This window comes from Rhinolophus sinicus, linkage group LG06, assembly GCF_036562045.2.
Source record: "Rhinolophus sinicus isolate RSC01 linkage group LG06, ASM3656204v1, whole genome shotgun sequence".
In the NCBI taxonomy this organism is placed as follows: domain Eukaryota; kingdom Metazoa; phylum Chordata; class Mammalia; order Chiroptera; family Rhinolophidae; genus Rhinolophus; species Rhinolophus sinicus.
This window is the reverse complement of record NC_133756.1, coordinates 131,231,074-131,250,398: the sequence shown is the minus strand read 5'-3', so window position 1 is coordinate 131,250,398 and position 19,325 is coordinate 131,231,074. Positions and strand designations below refer to the sequence as shown.

The 19,325-nt window shown below is 34.7% G+C and overlaps 1 protein-coding gene across 2 annotated transcripts; it reads right to left on the bottom strand.

Annotated features, from left to right (window-relative positions):
- Positions 1-3,389: 3,389 nt before the first annotated feature.
- On the bottom strand, positions 3,390-17,323 carry LG06H11orf58 (linkage group 06 C11orf58 homolog). 2 transcript variants are annotated; one of them, XM_019746659.2, is made up of 5 exons: positions 17,124-17,323; positions 12,129-12,212; positions 9,413-9,473; positions 7,471-7,580; positions 3,390-4,436 (listed from the first exon to the last, which is right to left on the bottom strand). In XM_019746659.2, the coding sequence occupies exons 1-5, from the start codon at positions 17,184-17,186 to the stop codon at positions 4,203-4,205; spliced, it is 552 nt and encodes a 183-aa protein (XP_019602218.1). In that variant the 5' UTR covers positions 17,187-17,323; the 3' UTR covers positions 3,390-4,202. The 2 variants fall into 2 exon arrangements, with proteins under 2 accessions (XP_019602218.1, XP_019602219.2); XM_019746660.2 differs by lacking the exon at positions 17,124-17,323 and adding an exon at positions 12,529-12,570.
- Between the last annotated feature and the right edge of the window lie 2,002 nt (positions 17,324-19,325).

Below are 19,325 nucleotides of genomic sequence, written 5' to 3'. Positions count from 1 at the left end.
GATCGAGTGGGATTTGTAACAGGAATGTAGGAATGGTTCAATATCCACAAAACAGTATGATACATGACATTAATAAATTAAGGGATGAAAATCATTATGATCATCTCAACTGATGTAGAAAAAGCATTTGATAAAATTCAACATCCATTTATGACAAAAACTTTCAACAACACGGGGATAGAAGGAAATAACCTCAAAATGATCAAGGCTATATAGGACAAGCCAACAGCTAATATACTCAATAGTGAAAAGCTGAAAGCTTTTTCTTAGATCAGGAAGACAAGAATGCCACCTCTCATCAATGTTATTAAATATAATAAGTCCTAGCCACAGCAGACAAGAAAAATAAAAACCAATCAAATCGGAAAGAACTGTCACTATTCAGAGACGACATGACATAAACTCCTAAAGAATCCACCAAAAAACAACAACAATCAATAGATGAATTCATCTAAGTAGTAGGATACAAAATATACAGAAATCCATTTTTAAACACTAATAATGATCAGGAGAAATTAAGAAAACAATCCCATTTACAACTGTATCGAAAAGAATAAAATACCTAGGAATACGTTTAACCTAGGAGGTGAAAGATCTATTCAGACACTGAAGACATTGAAGAGGACACAAATAAATGGAAGGATATACCGACATAATGGATTGGAAAGATTAATATGAAAATATCCATACTACCCAATCTATAAATTCAATGCAATCCCTATCAAAATATCATGGCATTCTCCTCAGAACTAGAAAAAAACAATCCTAAAATTTATGTGGAACCAATAGACTACAAACAGCTAAGGACATCTTGAGAAATAAGAACAGTTCAACATAGTACACTCTCCGATTTCAAAAAGCTATAATAAAGCAGTATGGGTGGGAACAGAAACATAGGTCAATGGAACAGATTAGAGCCCAGAAATAAACCCTCATTTTTATGGTCAATTAATCTATGAATAACAAAGCAAGAATATGTAATGGAGAAATGACAGTGTCTTCAACAAGTGGTGTTGGGAAAACTGGACAGGTACATGCAAAAAATGAAACTGGACCACTCTCTTATACCCAAATAAACTCAAAATGGATTAGACTTAAATGTAAGACCTGAAAACATAAAACTCTTAGAGAAACACATAGGTAGTAAACTATTTGACATCAGTCTTAGTAGTATCTTTTCATATATGTCCCTTTGCGCAAGGGAAACAAAAGGGAAGATAAACAAATGAGACTACAAACTAAAATGCTTCTGTAGTGACGAAAACCATCAACAAAAGAAAAAGACAACCTACTTATTAATGGGAGAAGACATTTGTCAATGATACATCTAGTAAGGGGCGGATATCCAAAACGTGTAAGGAACTCATACAATTCAATAACAAAATAGATAATTTGATTAAAAAAAAATAATGGGTGGAGGATGTGAAGAGACATTTCTCCAAAGACGTACAGATGGCCAACAGACATATGAAAAGATGCTCAATATCACTCATCAGGGAAATACAAATCAAAACCACAATGAGATACTACCTCACACTAGTAAGAATGGCTGTTATCAGAAAGTCAACAAATAAGTTGGCAAGAATGTGGAGAAAAGGGAACCCTCGTGCACTGTTGGTGGGACTACATGGTGTAGCCACTGTAAAAACAGTATGGAGATTTCTCAAAAAAACTAAAAATAGAACCACCATACAACCCAGCAATTCCGTTTGTGTATCTGAAGAAAACGAAAACACTAATTTGAAAAGAAATATGCACCCCTAGGTTCACTGCAACATTATTTACAACAGCAAAGACAGGTAAACAATCTAGGTGTCCATCAATCGATGAGTGGATGAAGATGTGTATGTATGTACACACTCATTACTTGTCAATAAAAAAGAATGAAATCCTGCCACTAGTGACATGTATGGAACTAGAGGATATTAAGTGAAATAAGTCAGACAAGTATCACGTGATTTCACTTATATGTTGAATTTAAAAAAAATCAAATGAAAAAAACAAAGACAGAAACAAAGAATGGCTGATTGCCAGAGGGGCGTGGAGGGATGGGTGAAAAAGGTGAGAGGAACATAGTCAATAACTGTGGTAACTTATACAGTGACAGATGGTTAGCAGACCTACTGTGGTGTTCACATCTTTAGATATATAAATATTGAATCACCATGTTGTAAACCTGAAACTAATGTAATACTGTATGCCAATTATACTTTAAAATTTTTTTTAAGACTGTTAGATCATTGGTATAGGCAAACACTTGAGGAGTGTATTTCACTGCACAAAAATAATTTCTCTCTCTCCATGTGGCACTTTTTAAATAGGGATATCAAGATGTAATAGCATCTGTCTTCCTTTGTTTTCTTCCCCCAATTTAATAAGGAAAAAAAACCACCACTCAATGTTCATGCTTAAAAGACAGCCATGATATTTAATGTAGGGCTGGGACACTAGGCCACATGGACCAACAGACCTAAATTTATTCCAACCCTGAATTATGTCAATGTCCAATAATATATGAATCTGAATGAGAATTTCCTCTATTTGGAGATGAAGAAAAAATGTCTTTCAGTGTAGTTATTTTAGAAGGACTGTCTATTTACATATAAGAACCAGGATTTATAAACAACCCAGCACATCTGAACAATAAATTGATGAAAATGCTTTAAAAAAATGTAATACCAATCTTGCCCTCTTCCACTCTTAAACGTGAATCAGTCTTCATATTCTACTTACTTGTAATAAGCAACCCAACAGACTAGATTTTCAGAAACCAGTGGCCAAAGTGAAATTTGTTGAATAACGCCAAACTTGTTTAAACCAAATTGTGTTAGGTATCACACAATCTGTCTACTACCCCCTTACTCAGTATTCTGCTATACTGGGTAGCACCTATTATAAAACAATGTGAATAAAAATGAAAATAAAAAGACAAATGTTGGGGGTCTAAGATGAAAAATATTTCAGGATGGATTGCATAAACCAGAAATCACCTGTTCTAGCTCCTACACTCCAATACATTCTGAATTTCAAAATGACATAGGAATAATTTTAAAAACCCAACACATCTCTTACAGGTTTGATTCAAGTCTTTGAACATGTTACTTAGAAACATTAATATTTTGGACCCCATTACTCAAAGATCATTGACTAGTCCATAATTCAGTTTGTGTAAATCTGCTGTACAAATCAACCACATAACAGTAGTCAGATAATTCTAATCTTACTCTAACAGAAGTAGCAATAAAATCAGAAAGCCATACTACTTTATAGGAATTAGATAATCAAGATAAACAGCACTGGGATAAAATGAAGAGAATTTCTTTCAGCTTCTTGTTCAATAAGCCTGTTCCTCATTTTTGGACAATGAGGATAAAGGTATCACAACCAAGTACGGGAAACTGCTTTCTCTTTATTTAGGCCTTAAGAAGAAAATTAACTTTGGTCACATATTACCTTAAAAAAAAATTGTTTTACATATTCCTAAATAGATAGGACCAAATGATCAGAGAAATAATTTCTTCTGTAAAAATTGGCCAGATATTACCAAAAACCTAACATACAATGAAATTCAAATTATATACAGACTGCTTGGGATCACAGCATTCCAAATGTATGACAGTGGTAACTACATCCTAACGGGTGTAAAAAGTATTTGCTCTCATGTTACTTTGGTCCAAAAGAGTAGAGCTGAATCAGAAAGAGTAAACTAAATACTTAACCTTTTGCCAACATTAATTTAGATTATTACTGGCAGCAGAAATAGCCATGATGAATAGATTCTACTATAACAAAGTATAATAAAATAATTTTTTCCATGAACACATCACAGTATCAGATAAACATTTTATGAGAAAAATAGAAGAAACAAACAGACAGCTACCACGAACAAAAAACAGTGTCTCCCACATAACTATTTGAAGGGGTAAAAAGCTGAGATTAGAGGTTTGATGATACTAATATGAAAGGAAATTGAGTACTGTATTTATTTCTTATTTTATACAACTCTTACTCTTTACAAAAATGGTTTTAGTCATGCCCATAAAAGTGTAACCCATGGCATCTGAAAGCAAACACTCTTTGTAATTACTTAAAAGGGCCTTTTTAAAAATTATAATACAAAGGTCTGTGCTCTATAAGCAGTCCTCCACTGTGCATTATAACAATAAGGCTTACTTTTAATACAAAGACTAAGTGTTTGGGAGTTATGACCCACTGGATTTAACAAACATCATTTTGTAGTTGCTCTTTGCATCTTTTTTGTTTTTGGGATCCTCCACTTCATCAGGGTGCTCAGGAGCCTGGAGCTCTTCAGCAGATTCTTCTTTCTCTGACTCTGAATCACTTTCAGAGTCATCTGGACTTTCGGGGTCAGGTGAATCATCGTCATCATCATCATCATCTCCAGCTACCTGATCTTCCCCATCGTGGTCTTCTACCTACAAACAATAATTAACAAGCTCTTGAATAAATACAATTTTCAAGTACAAAGAGCTGGTTCTCTGAAAAAATATACAAAATTGATAAAACTTTAGACAGACTCAAGAAAAAAGAGAGGGCTCAAATAAAATCAGAAATGAAAGAGAAGTCACAACGGACACTGAAGAAATACAAAGGATTATATAAAATACTATGAACATTATATCCAACAAATTGGACAACCTGGAAGAAATGGGTCAATTCCTAGAAACATATATTCTTCCAAGAATAAATTGAAGAAACAAAATCTGAACAGACCGATTACTAGTAACGAAATTGAATCAATAATCAAAACTCCCAACAAACAAAAGTCCTGGACCAGATGGCTGCACACGTGAATTCTACCAAACAAAGAATAATTAATATCTATGTATCTCAAACTATTTCAAAAAACCAAAGAGAAGGGAAAGCTCCCAAACTCATTTTAGAGGCCAGCACTACCCTGATACCAAAACCAGACAAAGACACTACAAAATAAAGAGTATAGGCCAATAGCCCCAATGAACACAGATGCAAAGATCCTCAACAAAATATTAGCACATCAAATTCAGCAATACATAAAAAAGATCATACACCATGATCAAGTGGAATTTATTCCAGGGATGCAAGGGTGGTTCAGCATCCACAAATCAATTAACGTGATACTCCAGGTAAACAAAATGAAGGATAAAAGTCATATGATCATATGATTTAAATCTGACAAAGTTCAACATCCATTTATGATAAAAATTCTTAGCAATGTGGGGATATAGGGAACATACCATCAACATAATAAAGACCATATATGACAAACCCACAGCTAAAAGCATACTCAGTGGTGACAAGCTGAAAGCTTTTCCTTTAAGAACAGTTAGAACACGAGGATGTCCACTCTAATTTTATTTGACACAGTATTGGAAGTCCTAGCCACAGCAATCAGACAAGAATAAGAAATAAAGGCATCCAAATTGGAAAGGAAGTAAAACTGTTATTATTTGCAGATGACATAGTATAGAGAATCCTAAAGACTCCACCAAAAAACTGTCAGAACTAATCAGTAAAGTAGCAAGATACAAAACTAATGTTCAGAAATTGTTTGCATTTTCACCAATTGTTACTGCTGTAAATTGTTATTTACACCAATAACAAACTATCAGAAAGAGAAATTAAGAAAACAATCCCAATTAGTATTGCATCAAAAAGAAAATACCTAGGAATAAATTGTTAACAAAGGCAGTGAAATATCTGTGTTCAGAAAACTATTAAGACATTGTGAAAGAAACTGAAGACATAAATGAGTTGCAAAAATTAACATCATTAAAATTTCTATATTAACCACATCAATGTACAGATTCAAAGCAATCTCTAAAATACCAGTTTCTTTCACAGAACTAGAACAATCCTATAATTATATGGAACCACATTATAGGGAATGACCCCGAATAGCCAAAGCATACTGATAAAGAACAAAGTTGGAGGTATCACGCTCCCTGATATCAAACTATACCACGAGGCTACAGTAATCAAAATAGCATGGTACTGGCATGAAAACAGACACAAAGATCAATGGAAGAGAATCGAAAGCCCAGAAATAAACCCACACTATATAGTTAATTACGTCATAACAAAAGAGGTAGGACTATACAATGGGGTAAAGATAGTATTTTCAATAAATGGTGTTGGGAAAACTGGACCACTTTCTTGTACCATATACAAAAACAAATTCAAAATGGACAAAAGACTTAAATGTTAGACCTGAAACCATAAAAGACATGCAGTAAACTCTTTGACACTACTTCAGCAACATTGTTTTGGATATGTCTCCTCCAGCAAGGGAAACAAAAGAAAAACAAATGGGAGCACATCAAACTACAAAGTTTTTGTACAGCAAAGGAAACCATCAACAAAAAGACAACCTACTGAATAGAAGATATTCGCCAATGATACATATGAAAGATGCTCAGCATCGTTTAGCCAGAAAATGCAAATTAAAATCACAATGAGTATCACCTCACACTTGTCAGAATCACTTTCATCAATAAATCAACAAACAGTAAGTGTTGGCAAGGATGTGGAAAACCGGGAACCCTCATAGACCAGGGGTGGGGTTGCGAATTGGTACAGCCATTAAGGAAAACAGTACAGAGGTTCCTCAAAAAATTCCACTTCTGGGTATCTCTCTAAGGGAATTCAAGACTAATGTGAAAAGATACATGCACCCTTATGTTCACTGCAGTATTATTTACAATAGCTGTGATATGGAAGGAACCTAGGTGTCCAGCGATAGACGGATGGATAAAGATGTAGTACATACACACAATGGAATATTGTTACTCAGCCATAAAAAAAGAATTAAATCTGCCCTTTGCCCCACATGGAAGGACCTAGAAGGTAGTACGCTAAGTGAAATAAGTTAGGGAAAGACAAATACCACAGTATTTCACTTGTATGTGTAATCTAAAACAGAAAATAAACAAACAAAAACAAACTTGTAAGACAGAACAAATGGATGGTTGACAGATTAGGGGAGGGGTGGGGTTAGGAAGATGAGTATAAAATGTGAACAGGATTAAAAGTACAAATTGCCAGTTATAAAAATAGTCATAGGGATGTACAGTAGAACACAGGGAATATAGTCAATATATTGTAATTACTTTGTATGGTGCCAAAGGGTACTCTACTTATCGTGGTTATCACTTCATAAGGTATATAATTGTCTAATCACTATGTTGTACACCTGAAACTAATATATTTTACATCAACTATAACTGAAAAAAAAAAGATGTGCCCTAGTGATTAAGCAGAATTTACATTAAGCTGGTATCAAAAAACTTACTGATCTCTCAAAAATATCTGTTCTTATTATCTACAAAGACCTAGTTGAGCATATAAAAATATTTTAAGTAACTTTATCAAGAAAGCTTTCTTAACTGCTACAGGAATCTAACCGAAGTAAATGATATCAAAGTGGAAATTCATTATCTTCCCATTTAATGAAAACACATTAATTACTACCTCACTGAAGCCAAGTCCACAATGTCGTCGATATCTTCCTGACAGTTTACTGTCCATACTTTGCTGATATTGAGACTCCAGTTCTTCATTGATTTTCTTGTCTTCTTCCCCTGCATGTCCAGTGTACTTTGGTTATATTTCAGTCAAATCATAAAAATATTTGATTACACAAAAAAATCCATAATACAGATGCTATTATATTCAGGGCAGATTTCCCCAACTGTGACTAACGTACAATTAATTTTGTGGATGGATTTCTATACCATAGGTAGTTATCTAATAGACATAAAATAATTGAAGGATATATTTATGATTACTTCTTTAGGAACCAATGCTTTGAACTACAGAAGTGTTTATACATAAAAGATGAAAAACTTGTATATTTTCATGTGATAATTCACACCAGACATATGAGTCTCAGAAAGAAGTGCCTGAAGTTCAGATACAGTGGTACCTTGGTTTTTGAACATAATCCGTTCTGGAAGACCGTTCAGGTTCTGAAACGTTCAAAAACTCAGGTATGGCTTTCCCATAGAAAGTAATGCAAAATGGATTAATCTGTTCCAGACCTTTAAAATCAACCCCTAAAACTGCAAATTTAGCATGAATTTCCCTATCTAATGATACCACAGATCTATAAAATTTACAGCACTCGTAAACCGAAATGTTCGTCAACCGAGGTACCACTGTACTGTAAATATTAATTACCAAGAATTCTGGGCATTATATATTGTAGCTTATCGTCTAATTGTTCTCCTGAAAGTCTACTTCTAGTCACATACGAAAAAAACCTCCAAATAAATCTTGTCTCTGAACAGAAACAATGAAAAGACAAGCTATTCTGTCAGAGAATGGGTAACTAAAATGACCTTGTAATGGCTCTCCTTTATGCCTTTCTTTGCATATCAATTTATTGAAGTAAAATAAACTTATTTTATCGTGCAACACTGCTATATATTTTTTACATATATTCTGCTGTATGCAGTTATGAAGCAGAAAACTAAACCACCACCTATGAATTTACCACGCAAGAACTCAACATTACAATACAAAGTTTTCTGTACATGACATTTTAATTTGTAAATATAAGAACTTCACATTTTAATCAGAAATGTTGGTGCTTTCCATTATTTTGATTCATAAAGCCCTCAGTTTAAAAGAATGTAGCAGTTAAATATTCTGCAAAGGTCAGGGACTCTTTAAACCTTTTGTAGCAATGCAAATCAATTTGAAATTAACACCAGAAAAATACAAGACCTATTAATTTCTAAAATGTGCTACATATTCTAGGTCAGTATAAAGCTAATTTAAATAATTTAATTAAAACCTTTGTTAAATATACCAAGGTCATTATGCCCTGTTGTTATTAAGGTCCAAGAGTAGGGTCAATTTTACATAGGAGAAAACTGCCCTCTTTAGCAATGAATTCAAATTCATTTTCAGTTCTTTTTTTAAAAGTTTCCTCCCCACAAGAGTTAATTTCTTTAGGCTTTGCAATGAGTTCATAGTCTTCAAAGATTTCGGAGCAAACCTTAGTGAATAAACTGTAAATCGGTATAATATGCCACTATAACATTATATGCTAAATAATTTATAAAGTAAAAAATATAAATTCAATACATACTACAGTTGGCAAGATGAGGCATAAGACCTCATTACAATTAAAATACGTTATAATCAGTAAAAATGAAGACAGAAAAGGGTCAGTTTCTTAGTCAGAACATCATATTGATGTATACTCCCAAATCTTTTAAAAATCAAAGTAAATGCTAATTGTTGCATGATATATGTAACATGTTTACATATATTACATACATTTCCAATTCTAATATTTTAATTGTCAACACAATTATACATAGGAGTTAGAATATCCTGAAGTATGTACAGATATCTCATGTTCCAAATTTAGCACCTCTACTTTAATTATATTTTAGTGTCTTACCTGTTCGGAAATGAGATGTTGATTTATGATCTCCTATAACAAGACGACCAGTATGTTCTTTCTACAAGGCAGAAAATGTGTTAGAATTTAAGACCATTAATTTAATGTAATTACTGAGTGTCTACTATGTGCCCAATACTAATCTAGGCTTCTGGGATACATTGCAGAAAAAAGATTAAATTAAGATCCTCATCTTTATGGAACGTAGCACATTTTAGCAAGGATAGGGATGGGGAGGGGACGAAATCAGTTAAGTAAATTGTAGTGCCTTAGAAGATGTAAATGTTATTAAAATACACAAAAACAGAGCAGGACAAAGAGGTAGAGAGTATATAGAGATCAAGTTGGAATTTTAAATGGGAAGGATAGAAAACTAGAAAATTAAGTGAATCTAAACATTTTCTTTCCTAAAAGGCCAGTTAAATTAGTTACTCTAACTTTTCCACCTTCTCTTTCTGATGCCTCAGGCATGTCTCATGGAGACAAAGCAAATGAGATTATTTAGCTAAATAAAAATGAAATTAAGACTTATAATGAACAAAGTGACAGATCTTTAAAATATAAAAAATGAAAGTAATCATTACTATTTACAACATATCACAATCAAATAGCTAACTCATCACTATTAGATTGGTGCACAAGTAATTTCGGTTTTTGCAATTATTTTTAACCTTTTAAACTGCAATTACTTTTGTACCAACCTAATATTTGACTACAATGAACACTCAATCTCAAATTGTCATAAAGAACACAATTTAAAACAATCTTAGTTCTATAGAACATAATAAATCTGATTCAAAGTTACCAATTGATTTGGATACATAATTAGTACTCTCAATTTATCAGTTCCAATCCACTATTTATGGTTCATATCAGTTTCATAAGGTAAAGAAATAAACTGTTTATTAAAACAGTGACTCTGCAATCTTAATTATCTGTGAAGATATAGTTAACAAATCATCCTATTGTGAAAGGATTACAGATACATTCTCGAAACCCAAAAATGACACTAGTAAAAGCTTCAAGCATTAATGCTTATTGCCTTACATGCCATTAACACATAAGCAAATCAATGATTCAATATGCTGCTTCTTTACAATGCAGAAGACACCTCATTAAAAAGAATATATAATGGCACCAAATTATTCTAGGATGACAATAGTACTACATTGGTCTCTTCATACCTTCCCAGCTAGTTCTCCTTGTGACCAATAAAATACTCACGTAACTGGCTAGGATTAGGATCTACTTTGTGGCCACAAAGCAGAATAAATCTAATCAGCATATATAAAAAGATCAAAGCTACAATCTTGCCCTGCTAGCAAAGAATGTAATGGATGCTAAACAGCTAATTTATTGGTAGCCATATTTCTTTTTCGATCATTCAATCTGTTCTACTTTCTAGTTTTATTGAGATATAATTGACTACTGGTAGCTAAATTTCATACTTTTTGCGTTAAGGTGTTCTTCCTAAGTAATTAAAGAGTTTTCATTACACTAGGTTGAGCATACCCCCTAAACTATTACTTACTTTATATATTCTTAGCAAATTTTTTACCTGCATGACCCAAGACAAACTTCAGGCTACTTTCTATGATAAATTATAAATTATGGGAAATTTGGATTAATGAGGTATTAATACAAATACTTCCTTTGTATAGGTCTTTATGTTTGTGCATCTCCTCTCCCTACCTCCAACCCCACTGTTGTAGTCTGGCTAACTCCTCATCCTTTCAGATTCACATCAATTCTGTTTCTGAGAAGCTTTCTTTACAGCTAAGCCATAGTTAGCTACCCTTGTCTGCTGATCCCATAGCACTACATGCATAGCTCTGTCATAGCAATTGTAATTCCATATTGTTATTACCTGGTTTCCTCCATTACATCATGGCTCCAAACTTGCATTATTGATCTATGTAAGCCCCACCTCAGTCCTACTACAGTGCCCAGCATATATTGGTCAATAATTGCTGGTAAAATGCACAAATACATTTCTATATGAATAACAAAAATATAAAGCAGAATTTCATTTTAAGGATCTTAAAAGAGAAAAAAGTTTTCCTACTTCTTCCACATTAGATTTGTAGGAAGACTACTGTGACAATGTTAGGAAAATAAATGTATTTGCTTACAAAAAAATAAACATCTAGAAAGCATGAGATTTACTTGTAAAAATGAACTGCTAGGAGTAAGAAGGGTTTTTTCCCAATAGGCGATGTTTTCCCAACACCTCTATCTTTTATGCCTTCTATTATGTTAATCAAACTGAAAGGGATTTCTCAAAATATGTTGAACATTTTAAATATTAGGTTTTTCATAAAGGCTACTCCCTTGGCTACTACCTCAAGGGTGGGAAGGAGTTATAAACTATGAAAGACCTACCAAATGGTTTGCCCAGAAATACTTTGCATCAAATCATCAGGTGAACAAATGGCAAATCATAATCTTTAGCATCTTCTTTCTTCCACAGGTGTCTCCTCAAACCAAAAATTTTTTCTACATAGTCTCTAAACCTTACTGCCCAGAGGCCATAAGAATCCTAAGAAATAGTATACATTTTTAAATGCTTGGTTAGGTCAGTTCCCTTTCCCAAAGCCTAAAATAATCTAGCAGAACAGGAAAATAGGATCCAAGTATATTTAGTCCTTCTCACTTGATACAAAAAAGGACATTATTTTCACAGAAAAGATAATAATGCATACTATCTGATGCTTACCTTTCCTGCACCCATAAGTCTCAAGAACTTTTGTTTTCTTTCTTCATTACCTAAGTCTGCTGCCTCCCAATTGCTAGAGCCAAGCTAGAAAAGAAATTAGTAAATTAATTTTGCATAATAATAAATATTAAACATTTTAAAGTCTACCAATAAATCCTAAGTTTTTTCCCTGTCACTTTTTACTATAAACAGGGCTCTCTCTTGTTTAGAAACTTAAGCATGTGCTTCACATTTGAATTAAAATATACAGCCTGTCCCCAACTTACGATGGTTCCACTTAGTATTTTTTGAGTTTTTGATGGTGCAAAAATGATATCCATGCAGTATAAACTGGCCAGGCTAAACTTTGATGTTTGGTACGTTAGGTTTGCATTTTTGATTTACAGTATTTTCAACTTACAGTGGGTTTATCAGGATGTAACCACATCGTAAGTGGGAAGAGCATCTGTACTCCTTTTCTGTTACCTCAAGGTAGAATCTTTTAAGTTCTTTTGCAGCCAGACCTGTAATTCTCAAAAGTTTGCTTCTATCAGAATCACCTGGAGGCTTGTTAGAACATAGACTACTTGTTAGAAACCCAACAGTTTCAGATTCAGGTCTGAGGTGGGGCTCGTGGATTTCATATCTAACAAATACCTACGTGATGCTGCTGTTGATGTGGGGGACCCCACTTTGAGACCTACTGACCCAGAGCCTTACAGGGCCCTAGAGCACCTAGTACTGTGAACCCAGACAGCTGCCGTAGTTGTTAGTTGAAGTTAAAAAACTCTGGCTTTAGTGATATTCTAAAGGACAGTATGACATCAGAGACTACTGGACCCCATTTTAGTTTTCCAGTTTCTTTTTGAGCAGTTCTAGTTTTTGTAAAGATTAAATATGTTCAGACTTTCATTCTTAGAAGTCTTCCAACAAACAAAGAGAAAATTAATTTTTTGAAAAGGACAAAATAAAACTCATTCTATAATTATCAAATGGGTCAATCAATATCAAATACTGAACCCTTTTATAAATCCAAATATGGAATCCTAGTGATATTTTTCCCTACATCTTGAGTAAATGTAAGAATGATTTCATTTTAATCCCCTACATCTTCAAACAAAGGTAAGAATTATTTCATTATAATTCATCAATTATTCCCAACTATGCTAAAAATGACTAAAATAATAAGAAAATAGAAAAATGGTATAAGAGTTTTCTCATTGTGTTGTCCAAAGTATTGCATCATCTTTCAAGAATCACCCCTCTGTTGATTACTTCTAGCTTTCTTTGGACACAGCTGATAATTCAGAATTTTTCATTTCTACCCATAATGGCAAGTAGGTAAAAAAAATTGAAAATTGACAGAAGGCATTTCTGAATAAATAGGTGAATGAAAAATGACAGATGGTATACTCTCAATTAATGATGGTAGAAAAATTGTATATGCAAAAATTTTAGACTGAGTTATTTGCAAGATGAAATACTAAACTTTTCTACAATCCAGGAATCAATGAGACAGAAAAAAAAAAGGGGTGGGGACAAAAAAGATACATAATACTCTCATCTAGAGTCACTCAAAAGGAGGAAGGACTTTATCTTGCAATATTTTGCAATAAGAGCCTGGACCATTTTGTTTTTCTCAAGATAACCCTCTTTCAACATAAAATCATGAGCTATCAAAGGTTTCAAAAAATTCAAGTAGTACTTTATTTTGATGATGTAACTATAACAACTAGAATAGCATCACAATAAAGCTAACATCTATTAGAAACAGATTTGAAATCTGAAATTATATGTTCATTTCACACATGACAACTGATAAGTTGTTAGATGTATTCAGAGGATGCTAATCATTCTGGGATTATATATCATGAAAATGTGGGACAGAAATTTGGTTTTTATGGTTAAATTCATATAGGAATTTCTAATGGTTGTTTTTCACTATCCCTTTATTCTTACTTCTGAAAATTATTTGTAAAAGGCTAATAGAATATAAAGCAATGATGACCATTTCTCCTGGGCTTACGAGTTGTAATTATTTGTACCATAATCAATATCCACTTATGGCTCTTCTAAATTTCTTTTGGTTGGGGGGGTTATACGTTCTCATAATTTTGGTTACCTAAGTTCCAAATTTCTACTTTTTTCCATCTGACATCTCATTTCTTTTCACAGACCAGTTAATTCTTAACTATTTCTGGCTCAATATAGTTAAAAAATAAGAATCAAACTACTAGTAAAGCTTAAGTTCTGATTCCCACTAAATTACCTGCTTTCTGTGACTCTGGACCTGGCATTTAACTTCTTAGTTTTAATTCAGTATCAAGAGAGAGGCTTCTTTAAAAGACTGTCTTAATAACAACACCTAAAAATTGCCTTATGTTTTTACAACTCACAAACCACTTTTCACTTACATTCTCTCAAGAGTCCATTTAATAAATGAGGACACTGAAGCAAGAGGCTAAGGGAGTTGCTTCAGTCCTCTGGCCTTAAGTCCTCTGCTTTTTCCACATCATACTGTACATGATCAAATGAGACAGAATATGTGAAAGTAGTTTATGAACTACGATTATAAAGATATATAAAATTAAGTTAAAAATAATTGTCCAAAACCCCCAACTTTCTCAAACTCTCTATTAAAAGCAAATGTCATCAATGTCTTCACATAAATAACCTTATCATCTACAATTTATAATCCTCATGTTCTTTTCAATCATGAAGTCCTTCTGGTTCTTCCTTTCAAAGACCTCAGCATACAACAGCAGGTACCTTGTCCAAGTGCTGTATTCTGAAAGGCACATGGGTACATTCTTAAGAGGTTCTCCACCACTGACTAAAATTACCCTCCCCACTTCTCCTTAAAAGATAACTTTCATTTCTCCACTCCAGTCAAACCAATAAAACTATTTTTAAGTTGTCAGCATTCTTAATACCCTTTACGATAGAACTGCAATGAATTTACTACCTCCAGTACATACTGTAGTTAAATTTCAGAATTTACTTCTAACATTGTCAGCATTTTCCTAGAGTTGGATTCCGTGATTTAGTATCTACTTTTAACATCGTTAAAAATGTTTTGTTACTCCCACTTAACATGTGAAGTCAGTGGGCAAAGAAAACTTCGATTATCTTTTACATGCAGTGGGTAGATGTTCATTAGAAACTGTTGATCAACTATGTACATGTCATAATTAGTTGATTTTCTACAATTTAGATGTATTTTTAAATATTTTTAAATGTTTTAAAAACAATTATTTAAATATAACTCCCAATTACCAGCACAAATAAAACTGATATGAAAAGAAACTGACTTAAAAAAATTGCTATTGAGGGATAGGTTACTGTATTGCACTATAACAAAATTAGCAAAATAATCAATTTTAGTTAGTATGTGAAGGTACTAGGTCCTGATTTGATTTGCAACTACAATCACCTCCTTCAAAGACAATGAATGCATTTAAGACTGGAAAAGGTCTTGAAGGTCATCTAATTTAAAGTGATCCCATCAGAAGCTGTAGAGACTTAACTTTCTGTTAAATTACTTAATATCATCAAGAGCTTTCTGTCAATTTAAAAAATTACCTGAGTCTAGCAAAACAGGTGACTAACATTCTAGCAATCAAGTCACACTTAACTATCAGGAGGAAAACAATGTAATAGCTTTTAAAATGGGACCTTCTTTACTCAGAAGCATTGATAAATTGCTGAAGTACTAGATAACTATATTAACAAGAAAAGATCTAAAAGCCAGTTATAGGCACACAGAGCATGAATAAACCTGACTATGTAACTATTCACCCTCAAATCTCTTCTGATTACTACTCTTTCTGCAAAGCTAAAAGCAATTTCCTTAAAGAACCTTACTTACTATTCTGGACCTAACCCCACCACCCACCCAAAAGGGGGTGGGTCTTAACATCACCTCATTTGCTACAACTGATGATGCACTAGTAGTATTTCAGTGAGCCTTTTACGATTCACATGAAAGGCACTGAATTGCACTGTAGAAAAGAAAGAACTCTACACATTCAGAATCAGGAGTCGACAGTTCTTTAAATAATAAACTGAAAGAAAACTAATGTTGTCCCTTCACCATCTTCAAAGATGACCTTTCCATGCTCCCCTCTCCAAAATTTCCCCATCAACGTTCCTATAGCATTTATCCACTGTATGAAGGACCTAGTTGCATGTTTACTGGTTACTGCAGTCTTCATGACAATGCGCTAGAGCTAGGATACACAAAACGGCCTAGGAAAAGCACATACTTATTCATCTTTGAATTCTCAACACCTGGCATACCAGTAAATATTTAATTGACTACTTTAAGGAACGAATGATTTGCTATTTAAACTGACAAGCTGAGGGATAGGGAAGAAGGGGAGGGGAGGAGAGCGGGGAAAGGAGGGAGGAGGGAACTTGACATCAAAACGGACTTCCAGGTCTCAACGTCTAAGACCTCACGACCTTGCGCCAGTACCAAATTACTCCCCTGGTACAATTTTTTTGTTCAATACTGTTCTGGGTTTATTCTTAACTGTAACAGTTAAGTTTAATTCTTAACAGTACATCGCAAAAATAATCCCTGCAGGAAAATCTGCCCAAACTGCACGAACATCTTGACATTGTCACAGGAACATTTTAAGCTTAAAACAGGGAGGGTCTTGCCGTCTCTATCCTTAGTAGAAATGCCCGACTAAGAGGCTTCATCAGCCCCCAAAGAGACAAATATGATCTCTCTCGACTATTCTTTCACTTCTCATCCATTCAGTATTTCCTTCCTCGATCTCCCATCCTACGCAGGCCTCTAGCTCTTAAGTGTGTGGACCTCTTCAAACCTTCCGACCCTAACTAAGGAAGGGAGACATTTCCCATTCCTCTAGGTCTTTTCCCCTCTCGTCCTACCTCCCTTTTCGGGCCACCTCAAGCGCTTCCTCCTTCTACATCCACCCTTCCCGGCCTACCCTAACTTTTAGTAGGCCTCAACCCTCATCCATCCACTTCGCCATTGTTATTTACATCGTCGTCTGGGGAGGCTGAACGCTTCACCCCGTGCGGATGGGACTCCCTGGCAGCACTCATCGTCGCGGGGAACCCGACCGTAAATGCCGAACCGACTCGCCGTTCTCCTCAGCCGAGGCGCCAGCAGCCTGCTATCTACCACCGGACCAAGCAGCGCCACTCCAGAACGCAGAGTCCCTCAGGCCTTCTCTGCCACAGTCGTCACGCCGCGGCCGCTAGCCACTCCAGAGCACTCTGGGAGTTGTAGTTTTCTGGCACACTCCATACTGGCCTGAACGAGAGAGAAGGGTGAGTGACTAAAACTACAATTCCCAGGAAGCCCAGCGGCGCAGCTCGCGCTGTGTGGCGGGAGTGTCCTCTGAGGCTCCGCCTTTTTCGACTGGTGAAGGGAGCGTTCCCGCGGATGGGTATGGCGGTGAGCGTTATAGCAAAGCTTTGTCACCGCAAAAAGAGGCTTAGAGTTGGTTTTCGCTTTTTGCTGTGAGACGCTGCACCATTGACATATGTATCCGTCGTAGATAAGCACCAAGGTTTAAATGTAACGTTTGCGGTTAGTGAATCCTCACGAGTAACCTCCCAAGACAAAAACCTTAAAAAAAAAAAATGGCTTCTTCCATTTCCACCCTGGTGTTCTCTATTGCTCATAGGACTCTTTAGTAGGGATTTCTAGGTGACCGAGGGTACAGCTTTCTAGAAGATTCTAACAAACATTTTGCTGCTTTCTCAATCTCCAAAATGAGTTCAGTATGGTGGTAAGTGCGGTTAAGTGGCTATTATTGAAACTAGGGTCCACCTGAGGAAATTTTGTAAGCTTTCCCCCTGGGTTTGTGTGAAGTGGGAATGACCTTACAGGCCTTGCTGCTGTTGTGTAGGCATTGTACTTTTGGGGCCTTCCCCTCTTTGATGGAAAGCCCTGTATCTTTTTCCTTTTTAAAAATACTTATTTTATTAATTGAGGTGAAATTCACATAACATAAAATGAACCATTTTAAAGTGTACAATTAGGTAGCATTTAGTATATTTACAATGTGCAACCATCACCTCTATCTAGTTCCAAGACATGTTCATCACCCCGCCCCCGCCAAAGAACTTAAGTACCTATTATGAAGTCCTTCCCTATTCTTTCTTCTTCCCAGCAACAAGTAACCTACTTAGAAAGCAGTTTCTAAAGGTATTATTTGGATACTGAAGATTTATTCAAGTATCAAGGTGTCTTAATTTTTAACCAGGCCTGAACCTGGCTGCCTTCAACCCTAACATTCTGTCAGGAATCTTGTCCTTACTTCTTGTGAAGCTTTCTGAACCTTGATCAAAATTTTGATTTTGTTTTTAAAGCAAAAATCAGTAAGTGGGATGACAGTACACGTCTGTGCATTTTGTACTGAAAGCAGCTTGTGAAACGGCTTACCTAATAGCTTCTGAACTCAGCAATTATTCTAATTTGACTGCCTGTATAGCAATAGGATTACTTTCCCAGATTTCAGACAATCACTGAGCCGTTTATAGAACTATAGAAATGGGACCAGTGGAAGATAGTTCTTTATGCATTCATACATCCAAATTGTGATCCTATATTTTGGAAGCAAAGGGATAACAATGAGCATAATATGAAAAAGAAATCTCAGCTAGGGTCATATTTTATAACCAAATTAGGTCACCTTAATCAATTAGTTCTGTGGTAAAAATAAACCACAAGGAGAAGAGAAGTCCATGAGGAGAAAAAGTATTTTCTAGAAGTGGTTGCTTGCTCTTTACTATGAATTAAAGTATTTTGCCTAGTAACTATGATTCTATGAAGGTTGTATAAATATAGTTACAATGAAATTATAGTTAAGTTACAGAATTTTCTAGGATGGACTACAGTTTGCCTCCAAAGGGTTTGACAGACTATTAATATATACAGTTTAGAACTCTTAGCTGTATTACCAATAAACAAATGAGATGCTCAAATAGAAGACTATGCTAAAATAATTTTGAAATAAAGGACTATCAAGGCTAGTAGTTACTGAATAGTTTTAACTTTAATTAGTGAAAGTTCAGAACAGCTTATGAGCTAGCAACCTGTCTTTTATTTCTTCACCAGAGTTACTGGCACCCGTATGGCTAAATCTTCAAGTTACAAAACAAGATCACAAGTTCAAAAGTAACATAGGAGATACTAAAGACTGGATCATTTAATCAGAGTTTACTCAGTTTCAC